Source organism: Tachypleus tridentatus, chromosome 6 (assembly GCF_004210375.1).
Source record: "Tachypleus tridentatus isolate NWPU-2018 chromosome 6, ASM421037v1, whole genome shotgun sequence".
In the NCBI taxonomy this organism is placed as follows: Eukaryota; Metazoa; Arthropoda; class Merostomata; order Xiphosura; family Limulidae; genus Tachypleus; species Tachypleus tridentatus.
In genome coordinates, this window is record NC_134830.1 from 18,743,163 (window position 1) to 18,762,602 (window position 19,440).

The window sequence follows — 19,440 nt, forward strand, 5'->3', positions numbered from 1 at the left end:
TTTAACACCAATTTTCGATTACAATTCGTTGTATTAAATGCAACTAAACTACAATTTAGTTTTTATACAATTAAATCATCTGAATTACTAAATAGTGTGAAAACCGTCTAAAGGTACTCGAGACTATTGGATGTTATGTGATATCAATTAGTTATCTCCAAAAGTCAATACTGTTATTTAAAGAGTGATCGTGTTAAAAGGAACACATACATACTGATGGGTATCTTCATAAATAAACGTTTAATTAAACAGTGCAGTTTCAACATTCTCCATACTTTCCCCAAACATATGTATTAAAATTAGTCAAAAATAGTTAAAATCATTATGTGTTTTTTATCTGTCTAAAAACTCTTCCTTACGTTTCTGCTTATAGGTTTATCTATATCGTTGTTTAATATCTGTTGCAGTTAAAGTTATGAATTAGTAAAACTTTACCTATATTAGTACAATAATTTCAAAAGTAATTATTCTGATATAATAAAGCCTGTCAACCTGAGCATATCATTAAACGTTCAGAGTGATCTAAAGAAACTAACACAATGCTACTTTCCTTCAACGTTCCATAGCCATGGGTAGTTAGCAGGACATGTAGTGCAACATTGCATGTTTCTAGGACCGTTCAGAGGTGTTTCTGAATAACTACATGGATTGGGCGCACAAGTGGAACTCTTAACACTCTTGCAGACTTGTCTGTACTCGTCGATTGGCTTGGGGTTTCTCACAAATTCTAAGGCTTCTCTGATGGTAACAATGAAAACGTCATCTTTTTGAAGCAACCAGTCAACAAATTTGAAGTAACCCTTCTTTCTTTCCGGATTATGAAGCCAAGCTTGATGAAGGAACAGAGGTAATGGTGCACGGTTAGTTGTGTAGTGTCTTTCGAAGTTTTCCTTTAAATACTGAAAGGTTTCGTCTTCGGTCTCTGGAAGCGGAAGGCAAGCATCGGCCATAGCACAAGGTATATTCAAGAAATGACCTGGTGCAATTTCAAGTTTCTTGAAATAGTTCACCATAGGTACTATGAAAAAGTTATCATAGGTTAGTTTTGGGCATGGAGCAATCTGGCAGTTTTGTTGGAAGCCATAGTCCATAGTGTATGGCCATAGAGGAGGGTTAGTTTTTTCACGAGTTGGCATAGAGCTATCGTAAAGGAAATTTAGCGATTTCATCACCTCAAAAGTTACATCACCAGCAGTTTGAAGAAATGGTGCTCTAACACCTACAATGTCAGACTCCGGTACTTTGGCAAATTTGGAAATGATTTTTCTCATCCCACCTAGTTCCTCTTCCCATATGGTTTTATTTGCATTCTTCCAATATTCAGTGTTAGGCAAATGACTGAAAAAAAAACAACAACCAAGTTATAAATTCAGAGATGTGTTTATTGTTTTCGAATTTCGCGAAGAGCTATACAAGGGATATTTGCGCTAGCCGCCCCTAAATTAGTAGTGCAAGACTATAAGGAATACAGGTAGTCGTCACCATTCACTGTCGATTCTTGGGTTACTCTTTTACCAACGAATAGTGGGATAGATTGATACATTATAACGCCTCCACGGCTGAAAGGAGCGAGAAAGTTTGGTGTGGCAGGGATTCGAACCCGCGACCCTCAGATTACGGGTCGAGCGCCCCTAACAATCTGACCATACCGGACCTTAGAGATATGTTTCTGTGACATTAATGATATCTTTGGTGGATCAATGGTGAGCTTAATGGCTTCTGAAGCTAAAATTCGGTGGACACAGCGCGTGTAACCGATTTTGCAGCTTTCCGTTGAAACAAACAAACAAATCACCAGCAGAAGATCGAGAATATATACTAATCTAAAGCTTCTTCCCACAATTGCAATTAACATATTAAAATCTTTGATAACGATATTGGTTTTAGACAAACGAGTAATAAGCGAAATAATAAAATTCGGTATTCTAGCGCATTACTTATTTACGACCGCTTATCTGTCACTTTCACTAGTCTTAGACTGCTATCCAAACGCTGTTTATACCTGGCCGTATACATATTAGATGTTTCTTACTAAAACAAAAAAAAGTGATATGTGAAAAACAAAATATGTTTGTTTGTCAAAGCTCACCACGGGTATCGAAACAAGGTTCCTGTTAATGGAAGTCTGCAGACTTCCCACTTGGGGGCGTAAATTATATAGATAAAAATTAAATTTTACATTCACGACTAATTATTCTCTATAGAAATTTTATTTTTATGTCATACGTAATTGGAATATTTATGCGCACGTCGTGATTCAATATTAGTAGCATTCGTCTGCCGGTTTCAATACCATCACCAATACTGAAGAATAAACCATTAATGTGAGAACAGTTTTAATCAGTTTTAATAGCTAGTGTTTATACTAAACGTACATGTAGAGGCTTTATGTCAACCGACAAGAATTGTAATGTTTGAACTGGAGGTTGTGTTTTAGAAACAAGTAACATTTGACAAGTGAAAACAACAACTTAATAGTGTTTCGATTTCATAACTAGTTCTTAATATTTACATATTTAAAATAAAGAAACGGCGAATTTCAAGATATAACATCACTGTTGGACTAAGTGAATACCAGACTGATACAGTTACTCTTTTGTTTTTTTAGCATCAGCACATTTATTTACGAGTTTAAAAATATTTTACTGTCAGTTTTTACCGTCATTTCGCCATTTATATACAACCATATATTATGATTTTAAATTAAAATGTATTATTCGTTTTGTTTGTTACACTTCATCTATATGTTACGTAAGGTGTTACGTTTCACAGTTGTACTTCATCATAAGTTCGAAGTTTCGCATGCAATTAGTGTTTACATTTCATCAGTTATATAAGGAAATGCATTTTACACGTTTGTTAAGTGACAACAATAAGAGAGTAATAATATTTTGGTGTTTAATAATGTGAATCGCTTTCAGTTTAATAACTGTGAGAATTTTCCATTTACCTCCGTTTTTTTTTTTTTTTTTTTTTGGACAATCTTTCCGACTTGTGTCCGAGATTGAAATCCAGAAGAAATATTTTAATGATGTTTACGGGTTTAACGAAGAGCCTGGTTTAGTCAGGTGGTTAAGACAATCGACTAGTAACGTGAGGGTCATGGTTTCCAATCTCCATCGCACTAAACATGCTCGCCCTTTCAGCCGTGGGGACGTTATAATGTGATGATCAATCCCACTATTCGTTGGTAAAAGGGTACCCCAAGAGTTGGCGATGAACGATGATGACTAGCTGCCTTCATTCTACTCTTACACTGCTAAAGTAGGGACGGGTAGCGCAGATATCCCTCGTGTAGCTTTGCGCGAAATTCAAAACAGATCAATCCTTTAATGAAGAAGTTTACGGGCAACTTTTCATTTTTGTTAGTTTTAAAATAATTCAATCCAAGTTCGTCACCGAGAACTGTAAAGATAAAATTATTCTCACAGATATTGTAATTACATTATTTATCTGAAAATAAATGTCAGCACGCTGAACTAAATTTCGAGGTGTTTTAAAAAAATCTATATTTAAAATCACTGGTTCAGTATGTCATACAGAGATATAGGCTGACATTTGTAAAGGTGGTGCGAGGTTTGGTAAGATTATTTTATAATAGGGGTGTTTCTTTTGCAAGACAAAGAGAATGTTTTGTGAGAACGTACTGAAGGATCTAGGGCAAAACACCTTCTGAAATACTTTGTAACTTTCACTGGCAATGGCGCATTTTAATGGTGTCTGATATTGTTAAATATGAATCGTAAATAGGTATAGGTGTAACTTAGTGGCGTGTTCACACTCGCCATTTCCACCCTATCTACATATATGTCACAATTCTGTTAGGTAGAAAACATTCATTAACAATTGGCGCATCATTGTTAAGCTCTCAAGTACTAAATATTCAATACAGAAAATAAACCTGATAAAACCAAGATTACCCAATGGACAATATAACCTGGGATTTTATCATTGCAAGTCTGTACATTTACCGCTGATCGACAATGTAAATAATGTTTTCCTCCTTAAAAGAAATACACTTTTACAAAAATCGTGAACCATAACTAGCCTTTAAAAATCACAATTTCGGTTCTTTCTAAATAAAGTTTAATTAAAATTCTATATTACATTTTTAATTATACCATGTTAAGTAGTTTTTAAATAATATGGACATCAATGCCGTGATATAGTAACTAAAAGGTTTTTAGAATTCTTTGTAACAATAATCTGGCCCGGCATGGCCAAGCGCGTAAGGCGCGCGACTCGTAATTCGCGGGTTCGCGCCCGCGTCGTGCCAAACATGCTCGCCCTCCCAGCCGTGGGGGCGTTATAATGTGACGGTCAATCCCACTTTTCGTTGGTAAAAGAGTAGCCCAAAAGTTGGCGGTTGGTTGTAATGACTAGCAGCCCTCCCTCTAGTCTTACACTGCTAAATTAGGGACGGCTATCACAGATAGCCCTCGAGTAGCTTTGTGCGAAATTCAAAAACAAACAAACAGGTTTCGAGATGTTGGAATTGCGATCACGATGAACGTTTTGACAGTTGTTGTTGAGGTAAATCTACCTATTACATCCAAAGGTGGTGTAACAGCACTAAAAAAATAGGTTTGATGCTGACAAGGACATTAGTGATTGTAACAGCCTTTTGCCAGTACATGAAAAATAAAGAATCCAACCTCAAAGAGACAATGAAAAATGGTCACTTAATTGTATTTGAAAATAACAAACAAAACAGAAACAATACTTTAATGTATGTGACCATTGTTGATAAGGTGGCGTAACCATTCCGAAACCCTGTGTATCTCTGACTATTGATAGTTCCAACAGAAATAAGTTACCACCGTAGGATTGCATATTTGGAAAGAAAATATTATGATTTTTCCAAGAATTTATTCAACACCTCCAAAAACAAATACCAAATTCAATGTTTTCGGCCTGCCATTTCCAAAACAGTACATCATCTCTAGTTGAGGGAGACACCTTGTGTTAATCCAATATTTTAAAAGAAACATCACTCGTAATAAATAACAATAATCGACAAAATTTCATTATTTTCAATTTTCTACTTTTGAAGAAATCTGCAATAATCAGTCACAGAGTTTATGGTATCTTTCTGTTGTAGTTAAATATTAATGAAACATGAGCATATTTAAAGCATATTTTAAACATGAGATCTAGAAAGAACAACAAAGACAATAAATGATTAACCGAGGTTTACTTGGAAAACTGAATAAATGAAAAATGTTGACTTTACCTGATGCTGTGGATGGATATATCATTGTTGTGTCGCCAGAGCTCGTGCACTAACGAATAGTCAGTATATTCGTGGGAAACGAAAAAGGTGGCCAGGATAGGACAGTTACTGCGGAGGTTCTTTCTGCCAGTCATCAATAGTTCCTGGTAGTCTGGAAAATTAACGACGTTCACAGCGTCGTCAAAGGTCAGCATAACCAACTGTGGTGTATCTTCAACCTTAAGACCTTCTGGTGAGCCTTGCGAGGCGCAGACGCAGGATGGCCGTTCGCATAGCGACTCGTCACAGGACTCGCCACTCACTGTGTAGAACAGCACAGCGGAGAACAAGCAGAATATAACTGTTGTCTTCTTCGTCATCTTGTGTTGGAAACCTAAACAAAAGGAATTATAGAAAGATTGGCTGAATCGTGTACTTTTATAACAAAGTTCTATTTACATTTTAATGGCGTTGTGAAAGAAGATATTTGTATATAACAATCTAATAAGTTTTATGATAAGGTCTCACTTGCGAATCCGTATTTATTATCTTTGCACAAGAACTGATAGTGGAAAATAGATTACGTCTCGCATACTCTTCATAACATTACGTAATAGTCTGATTTAGATGTGGTGTGTAGCAGTGATAAAATGAATGCTCTTCTACTGACACGCTATGAATAAAAAGTGAAATTTGCAGTTTGGTTTTGAATTTTGCACAAAGCTACACAAGGGCTATCTGCGCTAGCTGTCCCTATTTTAGCAGCGTAAGACTAGAGGGAAGGCAGCTAGTCATCACTACCCACCGCTAACTCTTAGACTACTCTTTTACCAATGAATAGTGGGATTGAACGTCACATTATAACGCTCCCACGAACCCCCCACCCTCAGATTACGAGTCGAGGGCCTTAACCATCTGGCCATGCTGGGCCTCTAGTTTTCACACTTCAGTTATGTATATTGTAGAATGTATAATATATGATATATAATATATATAATGTATAATGAAAAAAAAGAAAATAATTCATTTGGTTGGCTGATTATAGAAACACTGCAGTTTCTTTTCAGTTTAACTGTTGGTAAAATTAATACTATAACACTTAAACTTTAAATAATATTTATTGCATAAGTTTAGTTTTGAACATAGCTCCTTGTGGAAACATTACCTTGTTGTATTACATTATAACAAAAAGATGGAATAAAATATATGTTACATAAAATTCAACAGAAATACAGAAACATCGATTATGAACCACGAAACTACTCTAACATTTTCTCAGAACTGTGAAAGCAGCCTATTTGGTAATATTTGGTTGTATTTGATTATTGTAATGTTATTAATTTTTTGCTTTTAACCATTTTTATCCAAACATGCGTAGAAAACAAAATCATCTTATATTTGCATTTTGTGATTACGTCGGTATGCTCGAAGATCACAGTCACTTATGTCATCATAAAATGCCATTATCTGTGTAGAATTATTTATTGTTTTATTATGGGTTGTAACTTTAAAGATTGTACAAAAAGTGGTTACACATCAATGCGCACAGAATATCGTTCGATCGAAATGATTTATCGTCTTCCAGAATCGCTTTATCAAGATATATACGCAATAAAAATATACAATCAAGAGAACATTTGAACAAACACACCTGTGAAAATAAGCGACATCGAAGTGCCTGAGTTGTTGTTGTTTTTATAAACATTGTAAACTAATTCCTAAAGAATGATACTTTTTTATTGCTGAGCACTAAAGTACACAATGGACTTTCGGTGCTCAGCGCATCGCGAGCATCGAAACCCGATTGTTTAGTAATATGTTAACAGACTTAATGATGAACCACAAAGAAGAGAGTTTTCTTGATTGTTAGAATCGTTGCCTGATTTTTGTATAAGGAAAGTTACAGTGGACAGGTGGGGTGAAGATTTTAATTTTTGAAACGTGACAGTTTTACATTATTGAGGCCACTAATTGGGATGGAGCTGGAACTAAGAAACATAGCTTATTATGTATGCCGATTATATAAACTTACAGGTCAATTAAGATAGTTTTCAAATTAATCAAAACGCTTAAGCATCTAGATTAAGAAAATCTCAAAGAGGTTTCTGATCTCTGATGCACCAGATATCAAGGAGTGGTTGAGATATTTTAAAAGAAGCAACATATTCATAGTGACGTAGGCCAAGTATTATATTCATTTTAAGCATAATTATCGAGTTGCTGTTTGCTTACACCGCTTGACATGACCTAGCTTTGGGCGCTCGACTTGTACCCTGCGGGTCTCGGGTTCGGATCCCTATTACGCTGTACATGTTCGCCCTTTCAGCCGTGGGGGCATTGTGATGTAACGGTCAACCCCATTAATTGTTGGCAGCCAAAAGTTGGTGGTTGGTGGCGTTGACTATCTGCCTTCCCTCTAGTTTGTCACAGCTGAATTAGGAACGGCTAGGACTGATAGCTTTCGTATAGCTTTGCGCGAAATTCCAAACCGAATCTGTTTTATTTACAATTATCTATGTTATAAGTTCTTGGTTATGCTAATTTAGTACAATTGAATATAATCAATAGTTGTTGTTTCCAATTGTTAAGTAAGTTAGAAGCTCTTGTTTAAGCGTGTTTACTTTAAAGAAATATAACCAGTCAGTTATAATATACTTAAAGTTAGGTACGTTAAAACACCAGTCCAGAACGTGCTTTAACGTTTGTTTCCTTAGTACAATGTAGAAAGTTACGTTATCACGGGATTATTGGTCGTTTAATTTTAGTTTAACACGTTATTTCTATGCTAAGGATAATGGTTTCGCTGTTCGTAATTAAAGAGTAGATTTTGTTAGTGACCCCTGTGATTTAACCGTAACATCAAGGGCTTATGCTTTAAAAACAGAAATTTGGTATTCGCGCTGGGCACAGTGTAGATAGCCTATTGTTCATAAACGGAAACAAACAATCTTGTTATTTGCCGGATCTTTGTTCCAGGTTTAAGAGTTAATGGTGTTGTTAAAAAAAAAAAGTACAGTACATGCTGAACAATAAGTTTACAGTTATATTCTCTGACCTTTGAACTGTTATTAAAGTGATTTTAATATTTTATTCTCAGGTGCTTTGTCTCCTATATGAAAATTTAAAAAATAAAATCTACGTTTTTGGCACAGTCAAAGATACCATCTATATTCATTGTGCTGGTTTGACGTGAAGTGTGATTTCCTTTGTATCTTTATTAATAATCGACATTTTATTTTAAGTAAAATATTGTTGTAAATTGTTTGAAACAGATTCGTAAGGTCACGTGTTATCCGCGAGCTATATTTTAGAGACATTATTATAGAATTTTGATACTGATTTACATATATTGTTCATGTGTGTAAATAGTTTCACATATTTACCATCTATTACAACCGATAAATCTGAGAATCTGTTCATCTTACATGTACTCTGTTATCTACGATTCCTAATAACTTAGAAAGAAGGAAGTAACATTATAAATTATAGTTCACTTCAGAAAGTTGAGAGCCATGTCATGTTGAAACAATTTGTAATAATTCGTGATGAAGAAAAGGTTCGAAAAAATACTTCTCTGACTTGATTGTTTGTTTATTTTTGAATTTCGTGCAAAGCTACACGAGGGCTATCTGCGCTAGACGTCCCTAATTTAGCAGTGTAAGACTAGAGGGAATGCAGCTAGTCATCACCACCCATCGCCAACTCTTGGGCTACTCTTTTACCAACGAATAGTGGGACTGACCGTCACATTATAACGCCCCCACGGCTGAAAGGGTGAGCATGTCTGGTTCGATGAGGATTCGAACCCGCGACCCTCAGATTACGAATCGAATGCTTTAACCCACCTGGCCATGCCGGGCCGTCTCTTACTATGAACTAGAAAAATGTGTTGAAACGGCTTTTTCTATATCTGAGCAAGTTATAATTATTTTCTGAGAAAGGTTGCTTTGTACACTTTTACATTTCTTCTGAATATTTTTGAAACCGCTTACATCTGAAAACTATCCTCACTTCAGATATTTCGTCATTTTGTTAATTCTTAATCTGTTTTTCTGTGAAAAGCGGATACGTTGAAATATTCACTCACATTGTTAGTCAACTCAAATGTTTTCTGAGAATTGCTTTACTAAGAGCTTACACAATGAAGATTGGCTTTATATGTGCCTTGTCGTTGATACATCGGCGCCTGGTCGTTTAATCTTTGTTTAGTTATATATTTGCATGGTTAGGTTGTTTCTGGTTTCGTTTTGTTTGCATTCAAGTTTATTGATTTATTGGTTGTGATAATGGTGTTGTAGTCTGTATTGGCGTATAACGCGTTTATTTGCTCGTCTCGTATCGGTATTTATGTCTCATGGTAGATAATTGCTGTTTCTGGTGAATATACATTTAAATACGATATGAGGTCAGAATACCCTGTACTTACTCTGACCCCTCTCAGGGCAATGTGTATGTAAGTACTTACATAGATATTGTATAATAAATACATTTGCTCTTTATAGTCCGACAAATGTTTATCACATGAAGTTGGTTTTGTTACGAGCATTTACACATAATAGCCATAGAGTGCTGTGGTATAAACATAAAACTATGTAAGTATATTTATCTGGCGTTAGGTGGCGTTATTAAATTGTTATTTCTATCATAAATGTTAAAATGTGAGAGAAATATAGGGCTATCTTAATCATGTGTATAATTCACACAGTAGGTAATTTTTTTGCGAAATAATTTGACGAATTTTAGGAGTCTATCGGAATGTGTTTGTGGATCTGGATATTTTGTATGCGAGTATTGTATGTTTTCTAATTATTTATTTAGTTACACGGCTGTATTTTCTATTCCTGTTTTTTAGGCCTAGTGACCACCGCCTACCGACGTTCTTTGACCAACGAACAGTGGAATTAACCGTCATATCATAAATAAATTCCTTTATGCAAAAGATAGATCTCTATGGTTCCTCACCATTTAGTCCGGCAAGGCCAGGTGGTTAAGGCACTCGACTCGTAATCCGAGGATCGCGGGTTCCAATTCCCGTCACACCAAACGTGCTCGCTCTTTCAGCCATGGGGGTGTTATAATGTCACAGTCAATCCCATTATTCGTTAATAAAAGAGTAGCCCAAGAGTTATAGGTGGGTGGTGATGACTAGCTGCCTTCCCTCTAGTCTTACAATGCAAAATTAGGGACGGCTAGTGCAGGTAGCCCTCATGTAGCCTTGCAAGAAATTCAAAATAAACAAATATTCTAGAATAATTAAACTAATAAAATAATCCAAGCCTCTCAGCTTTCATCTACTTTTGATTAACTCTCCAGTCTCTCTTGTTTAAAGTATCTTCCAGTTTCCGTATGTCAATTTTCATGATGTGAGTGACTTGATTTCACAGTTGGTTTCCATAAGAACAAAGTATAATGATGTTCTGATTGGTTTTATCCAAGTTCCCAGTTAATTTTCTAACTATATCATACTATATAAAATATTTTTATTATGATCTTTCATGTACTGAGTGAATGAGTGAAAAACAATCCTCAGAACTTCTGATTCATGTAATAAAAAACAGAATAATCCAGTAGGCTTCCAAACAATTCAAGCATTCCATGATGATGAGCCTCTTTCCATTTGGATCTCTACTAATCTACATTTACAGTCAGGCTGTCCATAAAAGATACTAAGAAGTTTTGTTGGGAATCTTAACCAAAACATATAATGTTGTTTCCAGTTTCTTTGCTTTCATTTTTCTATTGTCTTTCAGCTTATGTTTTTACAAACAGAATTATCATTCCCCTCCTTTATTAACAGATTGCTTACAAAAAACTTAAAAGTAATACTCTTATAACTTGCATTAACCAATATTTAGCAATACCTGTGTCATCTAACATGGTAACTGATCAGAAAGCTTCCTACTCTGACAACTAACCTTGGAAAGTACTAATATTAATATAAAATATAAACTTCTACCACCATAGTTAGTTATTCTTTTTATCTCATCTTGTCTTCCATGATGTGTTATTCTGAGGTAAAAATAGTTAACTGTTCTCCGCCTTCTACAGAATTAACGTCTACATCGAACTAACGTGCAAGGATCGGAAGGTTCGAATCCCTGTCACACCAAACGTGCTCGCCCTTTCAACCGTAGGGACATTATAACGTACAGTTAATCCCACTATTTATTGGTAAAAGCATTGCTCGTGAGTTGGTGGTGGGTGGTGATGACTAGCTGCTTTCCCTCTACTCTTACACTGCAAAATTAGGGACGGCTAGAGCAGATAGTTCTCGTGTAGTTTTGAGTGAAAATTCAAAACAAATCAGTTAGAAAAATTCTGACGAAGCTAGCAGTCAAAAAGACTTCGATGAAACTGATAGTAAGAGAAATTATAAATTAGCTAATGTACTCAAAATGACAGAATGGAGAAAGGTTTTGTTACCTATGATGCTTTTAATATCTAACTTTCTTATTAGTGTCCTGTAATTCGTCTTCTCCAAAAGCCCATGTTATTTTCAGTGATCAAGCATGACAGAAGTTATTTCTAAGGAAGATGATACAGCATTAAACAAAATAGTCATGAATAATATCTATGGGCACGAATACATCAGTTCTAGCGTCACTAAATTAACTTGTAAATATAGCAATTACACAAATAGACAGTTGAATCACATTGAGTTTATCTTATTTTTCCAAATCAATAATGTATTACGGTTCATCGTTAAACATTGATTGCAAATCAATGGCAAAGAGCTTAAGCTGACCCCCTTCCCCAGTGGATCATTGGTATGTCTGCGGATTTACAAAAACCGGGTTTCGATACTCGTTGTGGGCAGAGCACAGATAGCCCATTGTGTAACTTGCTGATTAATTCAAAACAACAACAGCTTAAGCTGATATAAGTTGGAGATAATAACCATTCCTCGAATGTGAAGGTTAGAAACAATTCACGGAAATTTCACTGATAAGAATTTTGGAAGTTAAAAACGAAAACACGCTTTTAATAATGCTCTAGCGGTCCCTTGAAATCAGCTGTTACACAACGCAAAGTATGGCAAGATTTAAAATGTATACGCTAAGGCCAAGCACGCGAAGGCATGGCGGAGTGACTACGTTTACAACCTATTCAAGATTTCCATTTGAAGAGTTATCTACACTCATGCACCCTTGTTTTTAACAAGATATAATATACATTGTTTTAAAGCCAAATCGGCCCGGCATGGCCAGATGTTTTGGGTGCTCAACTGGTAATTTAAGGGTCGCGGGTTCGAATTCGCACTAAACATGCTTGCCCTTTCAGCCATGGGTGCGACACAACGTGACAGTCAATCCCACTTTTCGTTTGTAAAAGAGTAGCCCAAGAGTTGGCGGTGGGTGGTGATGAATAGCTGCTTTCCCTCTAGTCTTACACTACTAAATTAGGGACGGCTAACGCAGATAGCTCTCGTGTAGTTTTGTGCGAAATTAAAACAAACTTAATAACTTTTAGAATAAGATATTTTACAATATTCTATTTAGTGTTATTATAATTATTATATTCTATGAAGAATATTGGTTGTGATGAACATTGACATTATAAATTCCTCTTCAGTGTTTACTATAGCGACGACCTGCTCTATAAAATTAACAAAAATCTATCATATGTTCAACACCTTGTATTTTTATGAGCAGTGAATAAAGCTGCGATTTTTGTGGATTCTAACATAATATTTCGGTGTGGTAATAATGAACGCAGGAAGTCTGATAAACAGATTTTAGCCTATAATTTAGTTATCTGTAAGAATACAAAAGTTTGAGAACTTTCTGTTGTTATTGTGATATTTGGCTGTCCTGGTCCTACGCTTTTTCTAAATGGAAGTAGGACATAACCTACAAATTTCAAACACTGGTGCTTTTATGGCGTAACGTCAGTGTAAAACTTATCCTCCAGACCTTTTATTCTTCAGAAGGAACAACAACCTAGTTTACAAACGAGAAGAGGAGGTCACAGGTCAGAAGAGTAGCGTGTGTGTGAGCAGTACTTAACTTAATTCATTTGTAAATTTTTGTTAATTTTCAGATTATTCTAAATTATATTAATTCTATACTTTTCATTTCAAGGGTATATATAATAATTAGCCAGATTATGCTATTTTTGCATTTATATAGATCAACATATATATATACATTTTTGGGCTTTATGATTGTTACTAGAGAGAGATTAGCACCTTTAGAGCTGTTAAAATGAGTGAAGAGTTTTTAAAGATTTTGTCTATATTACTTGTAACTGAGCGATTAATTACTATTAACTTAGATTAACAATGTCTCAAAAAGCATCAGTACGTAACTTAAGCCGCAAAACTATTGTATGAAAAATCTGTAACAACATAACGAATAATTCGCCTGTTAAAGGCCATACCTGCAAATCTTTTAAGTTTGATGAGTGAATGTTAGTGATGAACTATTAATATACAACATGAAGATTAAAATTTGATTCTGAGACAAGAAAAATAATGTTTTGAAAAGTGCTTTTTAAATGTAAGTTTAAAAGTGTATGCACTTTCCATTCTAATGATGTGAAATTCAACCAATAAAAATTAATAAAAAAAACGTATTTGCAAAAGTTGATATTTTTGTTCTTAATAATTTTGCGTTTCTTCTTTTTGCGTATGGCAAGTCCCCTAGTAGGTCAGCGTAAAGTTTTGAGAATTTACAACACTAAAACCCAGGATTACCTGTTGTAGACAGAGTACAAATAGCCCAGTATGTGGTTTTGTGCTTAAGCAAACAAAAAAAGAAATCAGTACAAGTCAATACCGCTGAAGAGAAGACAACCACCCGGTTAGTATCATTCCTAACTGTACAACGGAGTATAATGCATGCCACATTATAATTATTCTTTACAAACGAAGAGTATAATGCATGCCACATTATAACGCATCTTACGGCTGAAAAAGTGTTATTATTTGGCACCAGCTTCCGATCCTGTGACCGCAGACTGTGAGTCGAGTGTTCGATGGGTTCTGCTAGACTGCTTCAGAGGAATATTCAATAAATCACGCGAAAGCTCCATATGAAAAACATCTGTGGAAAAGGCATATGTTATAAAAATTGTGGTTAAGATGGTTGACGTTATTCAAGACAGTTAAACTTTCGAACAACTCAAAATGAAATCACTGATTACTGAGTTGAATACGGTATATTATAACGACTTTAAACATGCAAATCAACAATCTCGTGAATAAAATAGCTTGAAGTGGAACAGAATGTATAAGGATCACATTTTGACATTTTTCTGTGTTTTGTAGGTAGTGTGATCAAATGTAGAAAGAATATCTGATAGTTTTTTCCAACACAAAATATTCATACACACACACTCAGGTCATTAAGAACACCAGATAAGGGATTTAAAACTTCCAAGACTGGAATTTCCCTCATACATGATATCATTAGAAAATAAATACGGAATAAGAGTGAATATGAACCATGTAGAAAGACACCTGAAACAAGAGTGAAATTGTGAATATGAACCATACAGAAAGACACCTAAAACAAGAGTGAAATTGTGAATATGAACCATACAGAAAGACACCTAAAACAAGAGTGAAATTGTGAATATGAACCATGTAGAAAAACACCTGAAACAAGAGTGAAATTGTGAATATGAACCATACAGAAAGAAATCTAAAACAAGAGTGAAATTGTGAATATGAACCATGTAGAAAAACACCTGAAACAAGAGTAAAATTGTGAATATGAACCATACAGAAAGACACCTAAAACAAGAGTGAAATTGTGAATATAAACCATGTAGAAAAACACCTAAAACAAGAGTGAAATTGTGAATATGAACCATACAGAAAGACACCTAAAACAAGAGTGAAATTATGAATATGAACCATGTAGAAAAACACCTGAAACAAGAGTGAAATTGTGAATATGAACCATATAGAAAAACACCTAAAACAAGAGTGAAATTGTGGATATAAACTATACAGAAAGATACCTACAATAAGCCGTACCACATCCGAGTTATGTAAACTGCACCCTCTTTCAAAACAAGTGAGAATCCATAAACACAGGGGTAAAATATGCCTAAATTTCCCAGTCAACAATAATCAATATAATCACGAGCTGGAACAGAGACACGAGTCACGTGTGCACAAGTGTCTTCAGTGCTATATCCCTTCAACTGTTGCATACCTCAATATTCTTGCTATTCCATGAAACATACCGGTCAAGTGGTTGGACGCAGCGCCGATGGATTTCTGTGCGGTAGGGCTGTTGAAACAGATGCTGAAAACACACACCAGATGGGGTATTTTCCAATTGAAACTACGTTGAAGGGTTATTGTTAAGATTCACGTCACGACGAAGTGGTGAGACCCTAATTATTTTAATATGACTTACTCAGCTCCTGCGCCAGATAAGTGTTTTAAAAGTGTGTTTAACAGAAAATAAGCAGATTTGTTCTGGTTTTGCTCGTTCGCGAAAGGTTCGTGAATACTAAGAAGCTGGTTTAAAATGAAACAAATTAAATTAATATTATTAAATAAAACAATACATTCAAACCACACTTTTCGTTATCCCTCCTTACAATATTATTTTTTCTCTTCAAATTCTGCATTTCATTTTTAATCAATTTTCTCGATTATTGATTTTCATAGTACATTATATTTTTTAAATAGTTAACGTTAAGGTCGTTATCCTGATAAATGTTACGACTACAAACTGTGGCGTATGAACATTGACATAAATAACTTGATAAGGTATTTTTAGCTGAGCACAAAGATAATCAATGAATTATCTGTGCTCTACCTACCAGGGGTTTCAAAAACCTGTTTCTAACGTTTTGTGCCACTGGGACCAGTTTTTAGAAAACTGTATTAAAACGTGCAAGTATACTGTATTTGTCAAGTATTACAATATGGTGTAAAAATATTACACTTGTACAACTCTACCGTAAAGTTTACGCAAGCCGATTTAATTTTCGTGTTGCACAAATAATGTTTTCATTCAATATTTACTTATTTTCGAAGCCACGATAATCCAAAATTAATCATTTTTATCATTGCTTTCACTTTCTTAAAATCTCATATTGGAAGTCTTATTTATTGTACTTTGTCTCACAGTAACGTCACATTGAACTATCTGCTGCTTCACTGTGAGAAATCGAGCCTTAAATTTTAGTGTCGTAAGTTCATAAATATACCATTATTTCACCAGGGAGCTTTTTATATGACATCATACCACCAATCTTTTGTGTGTGTGTGTGCCCCGATGAAATAGCAATAACATTAAGGACCTAAAATTGGGAGTTCGATTCTCAACAGTGGACATAATCGACAGCCCCCATATGGCTTTGCTCCAAGATAACCACCGAACCAGATTTTTAGCAGATGTTTAAACGTATGGTAATTCTAAACTTTGTAAACTATGAATTAATCTTGAGCTTCGAAAGTAGGTTTGTCAAGTCATTTTCACCCATTTCGATCCCTCGTGAAGTGTGTTAGTTTCTGCATAATTAAAGTTACACGACAGTGCACCTGTATACATTTAATAAAACAATCAAATAAAATTATATTTTATTAGCAATTACTAAAACTATGTGGTATGTCTTCGGGGATGCCTTGTAGTTTGACATGACCAATTAAGCACGTTCTAACGGTTTTACAGACTTTAAAGTATGTGTTTCAAACTCTTAAGTTGTCACAGTTTCCATCAATAATTAACTCTGATGACAGCAACGTACGGGTTGCAGGTGTACTGACATCCTTTTAGTTTTAATATCAAAATTATTTGTTTGTTTACTGTTAAATACCGAGTTACACAATGGGTTATCTGTGTCTGCTTACGAAATTTTAAGCACTGGGACTCACTGCTGGGCCACCTAGGTGCATGAAAAGTAATAAAATATGACAGTATTGAGAAAAAATGGTTTCAGTGTTTCAAAAAATTGTACACAGACTAAATCCTGAACAATAGCTTAGTTTTGCATTATTTTGAAAAGTAAACTCTAGAAGAGATAAAACATATTTGCTTATGCTGCTATAGGATTCAAATAAATACAAATCAGTAGACGTGGCAAACAAAAATAGTATATTCATCCGGTAGATCGTGTCCGGTGAGAATACTGAAGTTAAGTTTCTCTGATAAGACTTATCAATGATTCAAAAGACTGTAAAAGAGCTTATCTTAATTCTTTTCATTTGGGATATGTTTATTAAAGGAGTAAAATCAACTAATGACAAACAAGTAAAATGTACATAAATTCTCCTGTCTTGGATGGTGCTACTTAATATGTATAGGAAGGGGTTGCCTATTACCTCTGGGAGGAGGTTTGACAGCAAGTTTTAATGGAGGTTTCAAGCTGAAACATTTATTGCACTGAATGACGTTTAGTTAGTTCTAAAAATGAATGAATAAATAAAACTAGAAAATATTATGATTTATAAAAGTATTGTTATGTTTTTGAATTTCACGCAAAGCTATCTACGTCTACGCTAGCCATCCGTAATTTAGCAGTGTAAGGCAAGAGGGAAGGCAGCTACTCATCACCACCCACCGCCAACTCTTGGGCTACTCTTTTACCAACAAATAGTGGGATTGACCGTAACATTATAACGCCCCCACTGCTAAAAGGGCGAGCATGTTTAATGTGACTGGGATGATTTACAAAAGAACTCCAGCTGATGGCGTAGTTTAAAGGTGATTCGCTGATAAACTTGAAAACAATGAATTGTTAATGTAAAACAAGAATTATTCGTGTATAAAGAGCATCCTGAATTAGAAACCTATATCAGAAACTAGAGCTTACCTGATTTAGTTGTGACAGATGAAGATAAATCAATTACACTTTAAAAACAGGTATGTTTATCTAAAAAATACATAAAATTACGACTTTTGTAATTTATGCTCTCCTTCATTGGAGAGAAACTACAAGCGGAATAAACGAAGAAAAACGTTAACCATGGCAAGCAGTGGTTTCACGGTAAAGGGAAGTTTTCCTGTATAGCGGAAACAGGAAGGAAAAAGAGACGCGGAAAATCAAACAAAGTGACATTTCCAGCCATTTAAAATTCGTAGGAACAAACTTGTCCAATCTTCAGCTATTTCGGGGGAAAACAAAGTTGTTAAGAGTTTCGGATTCTGATTGTCTTGTCTGTAAAGCTCTAGTGATAGGTTCAGGGAACGAAGAATACAAAGATTTGTTTTGGCTGCAAGAATATTGTAAGGATAAGTGGAGAGCAGGGTATTGAAATAATGGCGTACTAATATTACTATAACGTACAAGTATCTCAGTTTTAGCAATGATCGATTATTCAGAAGTCTGTAAAAAATTGGGCGTTCCTTATAAACAAGGTTTTGTTTATTTGTGTATGTAAATTTCTGACTTGCTAAGTTTAAAGCTGCTTTTATATATCATGTTATATATATGTTGTGCCTTTCTAATAAAATCAATATATATTTAACTCATTTAAATTACTCGAATTTCGTATCACTGCTGGATATACGAAAAATTTAACGGATAAAATCTGAAGTAGAAAATTCCAGTGCATGATAATAAAGCACATTTTTAATTAAATAAATTTACGACTAGTGAAACCTTTAACAGGTGCAGTTCGTCTCGGTTACTTTTATGGTAGTTACGACTTTCTTAGAAATAAGATATAAGAGAGGATTCAGGAACTTTAACTTAGCAAGAAAAACGAAACAAAGCAGGTATGACGAATATCGTCTTATACCGGTTTATTTGTAGGGGGAAGTTCAGTATATCTCATCTTAAGCAAATAACTAAACAAAGAAACACGGATGAAAATAATAAAGGATAGTGTAGTTGGAATAAACAATAGAATTATACTTTAATAATTCTAAGCAGAAGGAAAAAAAAACAAGCGCAAATTTAAGACATTTATTATTAAAAATATAAATAAAAAAAGTGTCAAGGTATATGTTTGATTTCTCTATCCGTAATGAGCTTCGTGTGCATGCTGGATTTCTAGATCCATTACATTAACGATCATAGCCAGGTGATTAGTGAGCTCGACTCTTAATCCAAGAGTTGCATGTTCGAATCCCTGTCACATCAAACCTGCTCGCCCTTTTAGCCGTGGGGGCCTTATAATGTGATTCAATCCTACTATTCCTCGCTAAAAGAGTAGCCCAAGAGTTGGCGGTGGGGTAGTGATGACTAACTGTCTTCCCTCTAGTCTCACATTGCTAAATTAAGGGCGGCTAGCGTAGATAGCCCTCGTGTAGTTTTGCTCG

The 19,440-nt window shown here is 34.9% G+C and overlaps 2 protein-coding genes across 5 annotated transcripts in view; one reads left to right on the plus strand and one right to left on the minus strand.

Moving 5' to 3' along the window:
• Positions 1-219: 219 nt before the first annotated feature.
• LOC143252034 (chitin deacetylase 8-like) lies at positions 220-18,166 on the minus strand. Its single transcript, XM_076503583.1, has 3 exons — positions 17,990-18,166; positions 5,234-5,606; positions 220-1,338 (listed from the first exon to the last, which is right to left on the minus strand). Exons 2-3 carry the CDS (start codon positions 5,590-5,592, stop codon positions 543-545), a joined length of 1,155 nt encoding a protein of 384 aa, XP_076359698.1. The 5' UTR covers positions 5,593-5,606; positions 17,990-18,166; the 3' UTR covers positions 220-542.
• The window catches only part of LOC143252033 (nose resistant to fluoxetine protein 6-like), a 46,967-nt gene continuing 39,251 nt past the window's right edge, over positions 11,725-19,440 (plus strand). For 2 of the 4 annotated variants that reach the window (XM_076503577.1, XM_076503579.1), the window contains exon 1: positions 14,084-15,551. The gene's annotated coding sequence lies outside the window, so the exon portion shown is untranslated. Of the gene's footprint in view, positions 13,204-14,083; positions 15,552-19,440 lie in introns of those variants that run through there. The other 2 variants (XM_076503580.1, XM_076503581.1) reach the window with 2 other exon arrangements.

What these genes read in the sequence shown, in the direction of transcription:
- LOC143252034 (XM_076503583.1), bottom strand. Translation starts at nt 5,592, where the DNA reads ATGACGAAGAAGACAACAGTTATATTCTGCTTGTTCTCCGCTGTGCTG. An exon ending in ATATCCATCCACAGCATCAG is followed by an intron (nt 1,339 to 5,233) that starts GTAAAGTCAACA and finishes TTTTTTTTTCAG; the next exon opens with TCATTTGCCTAACACTGAAT.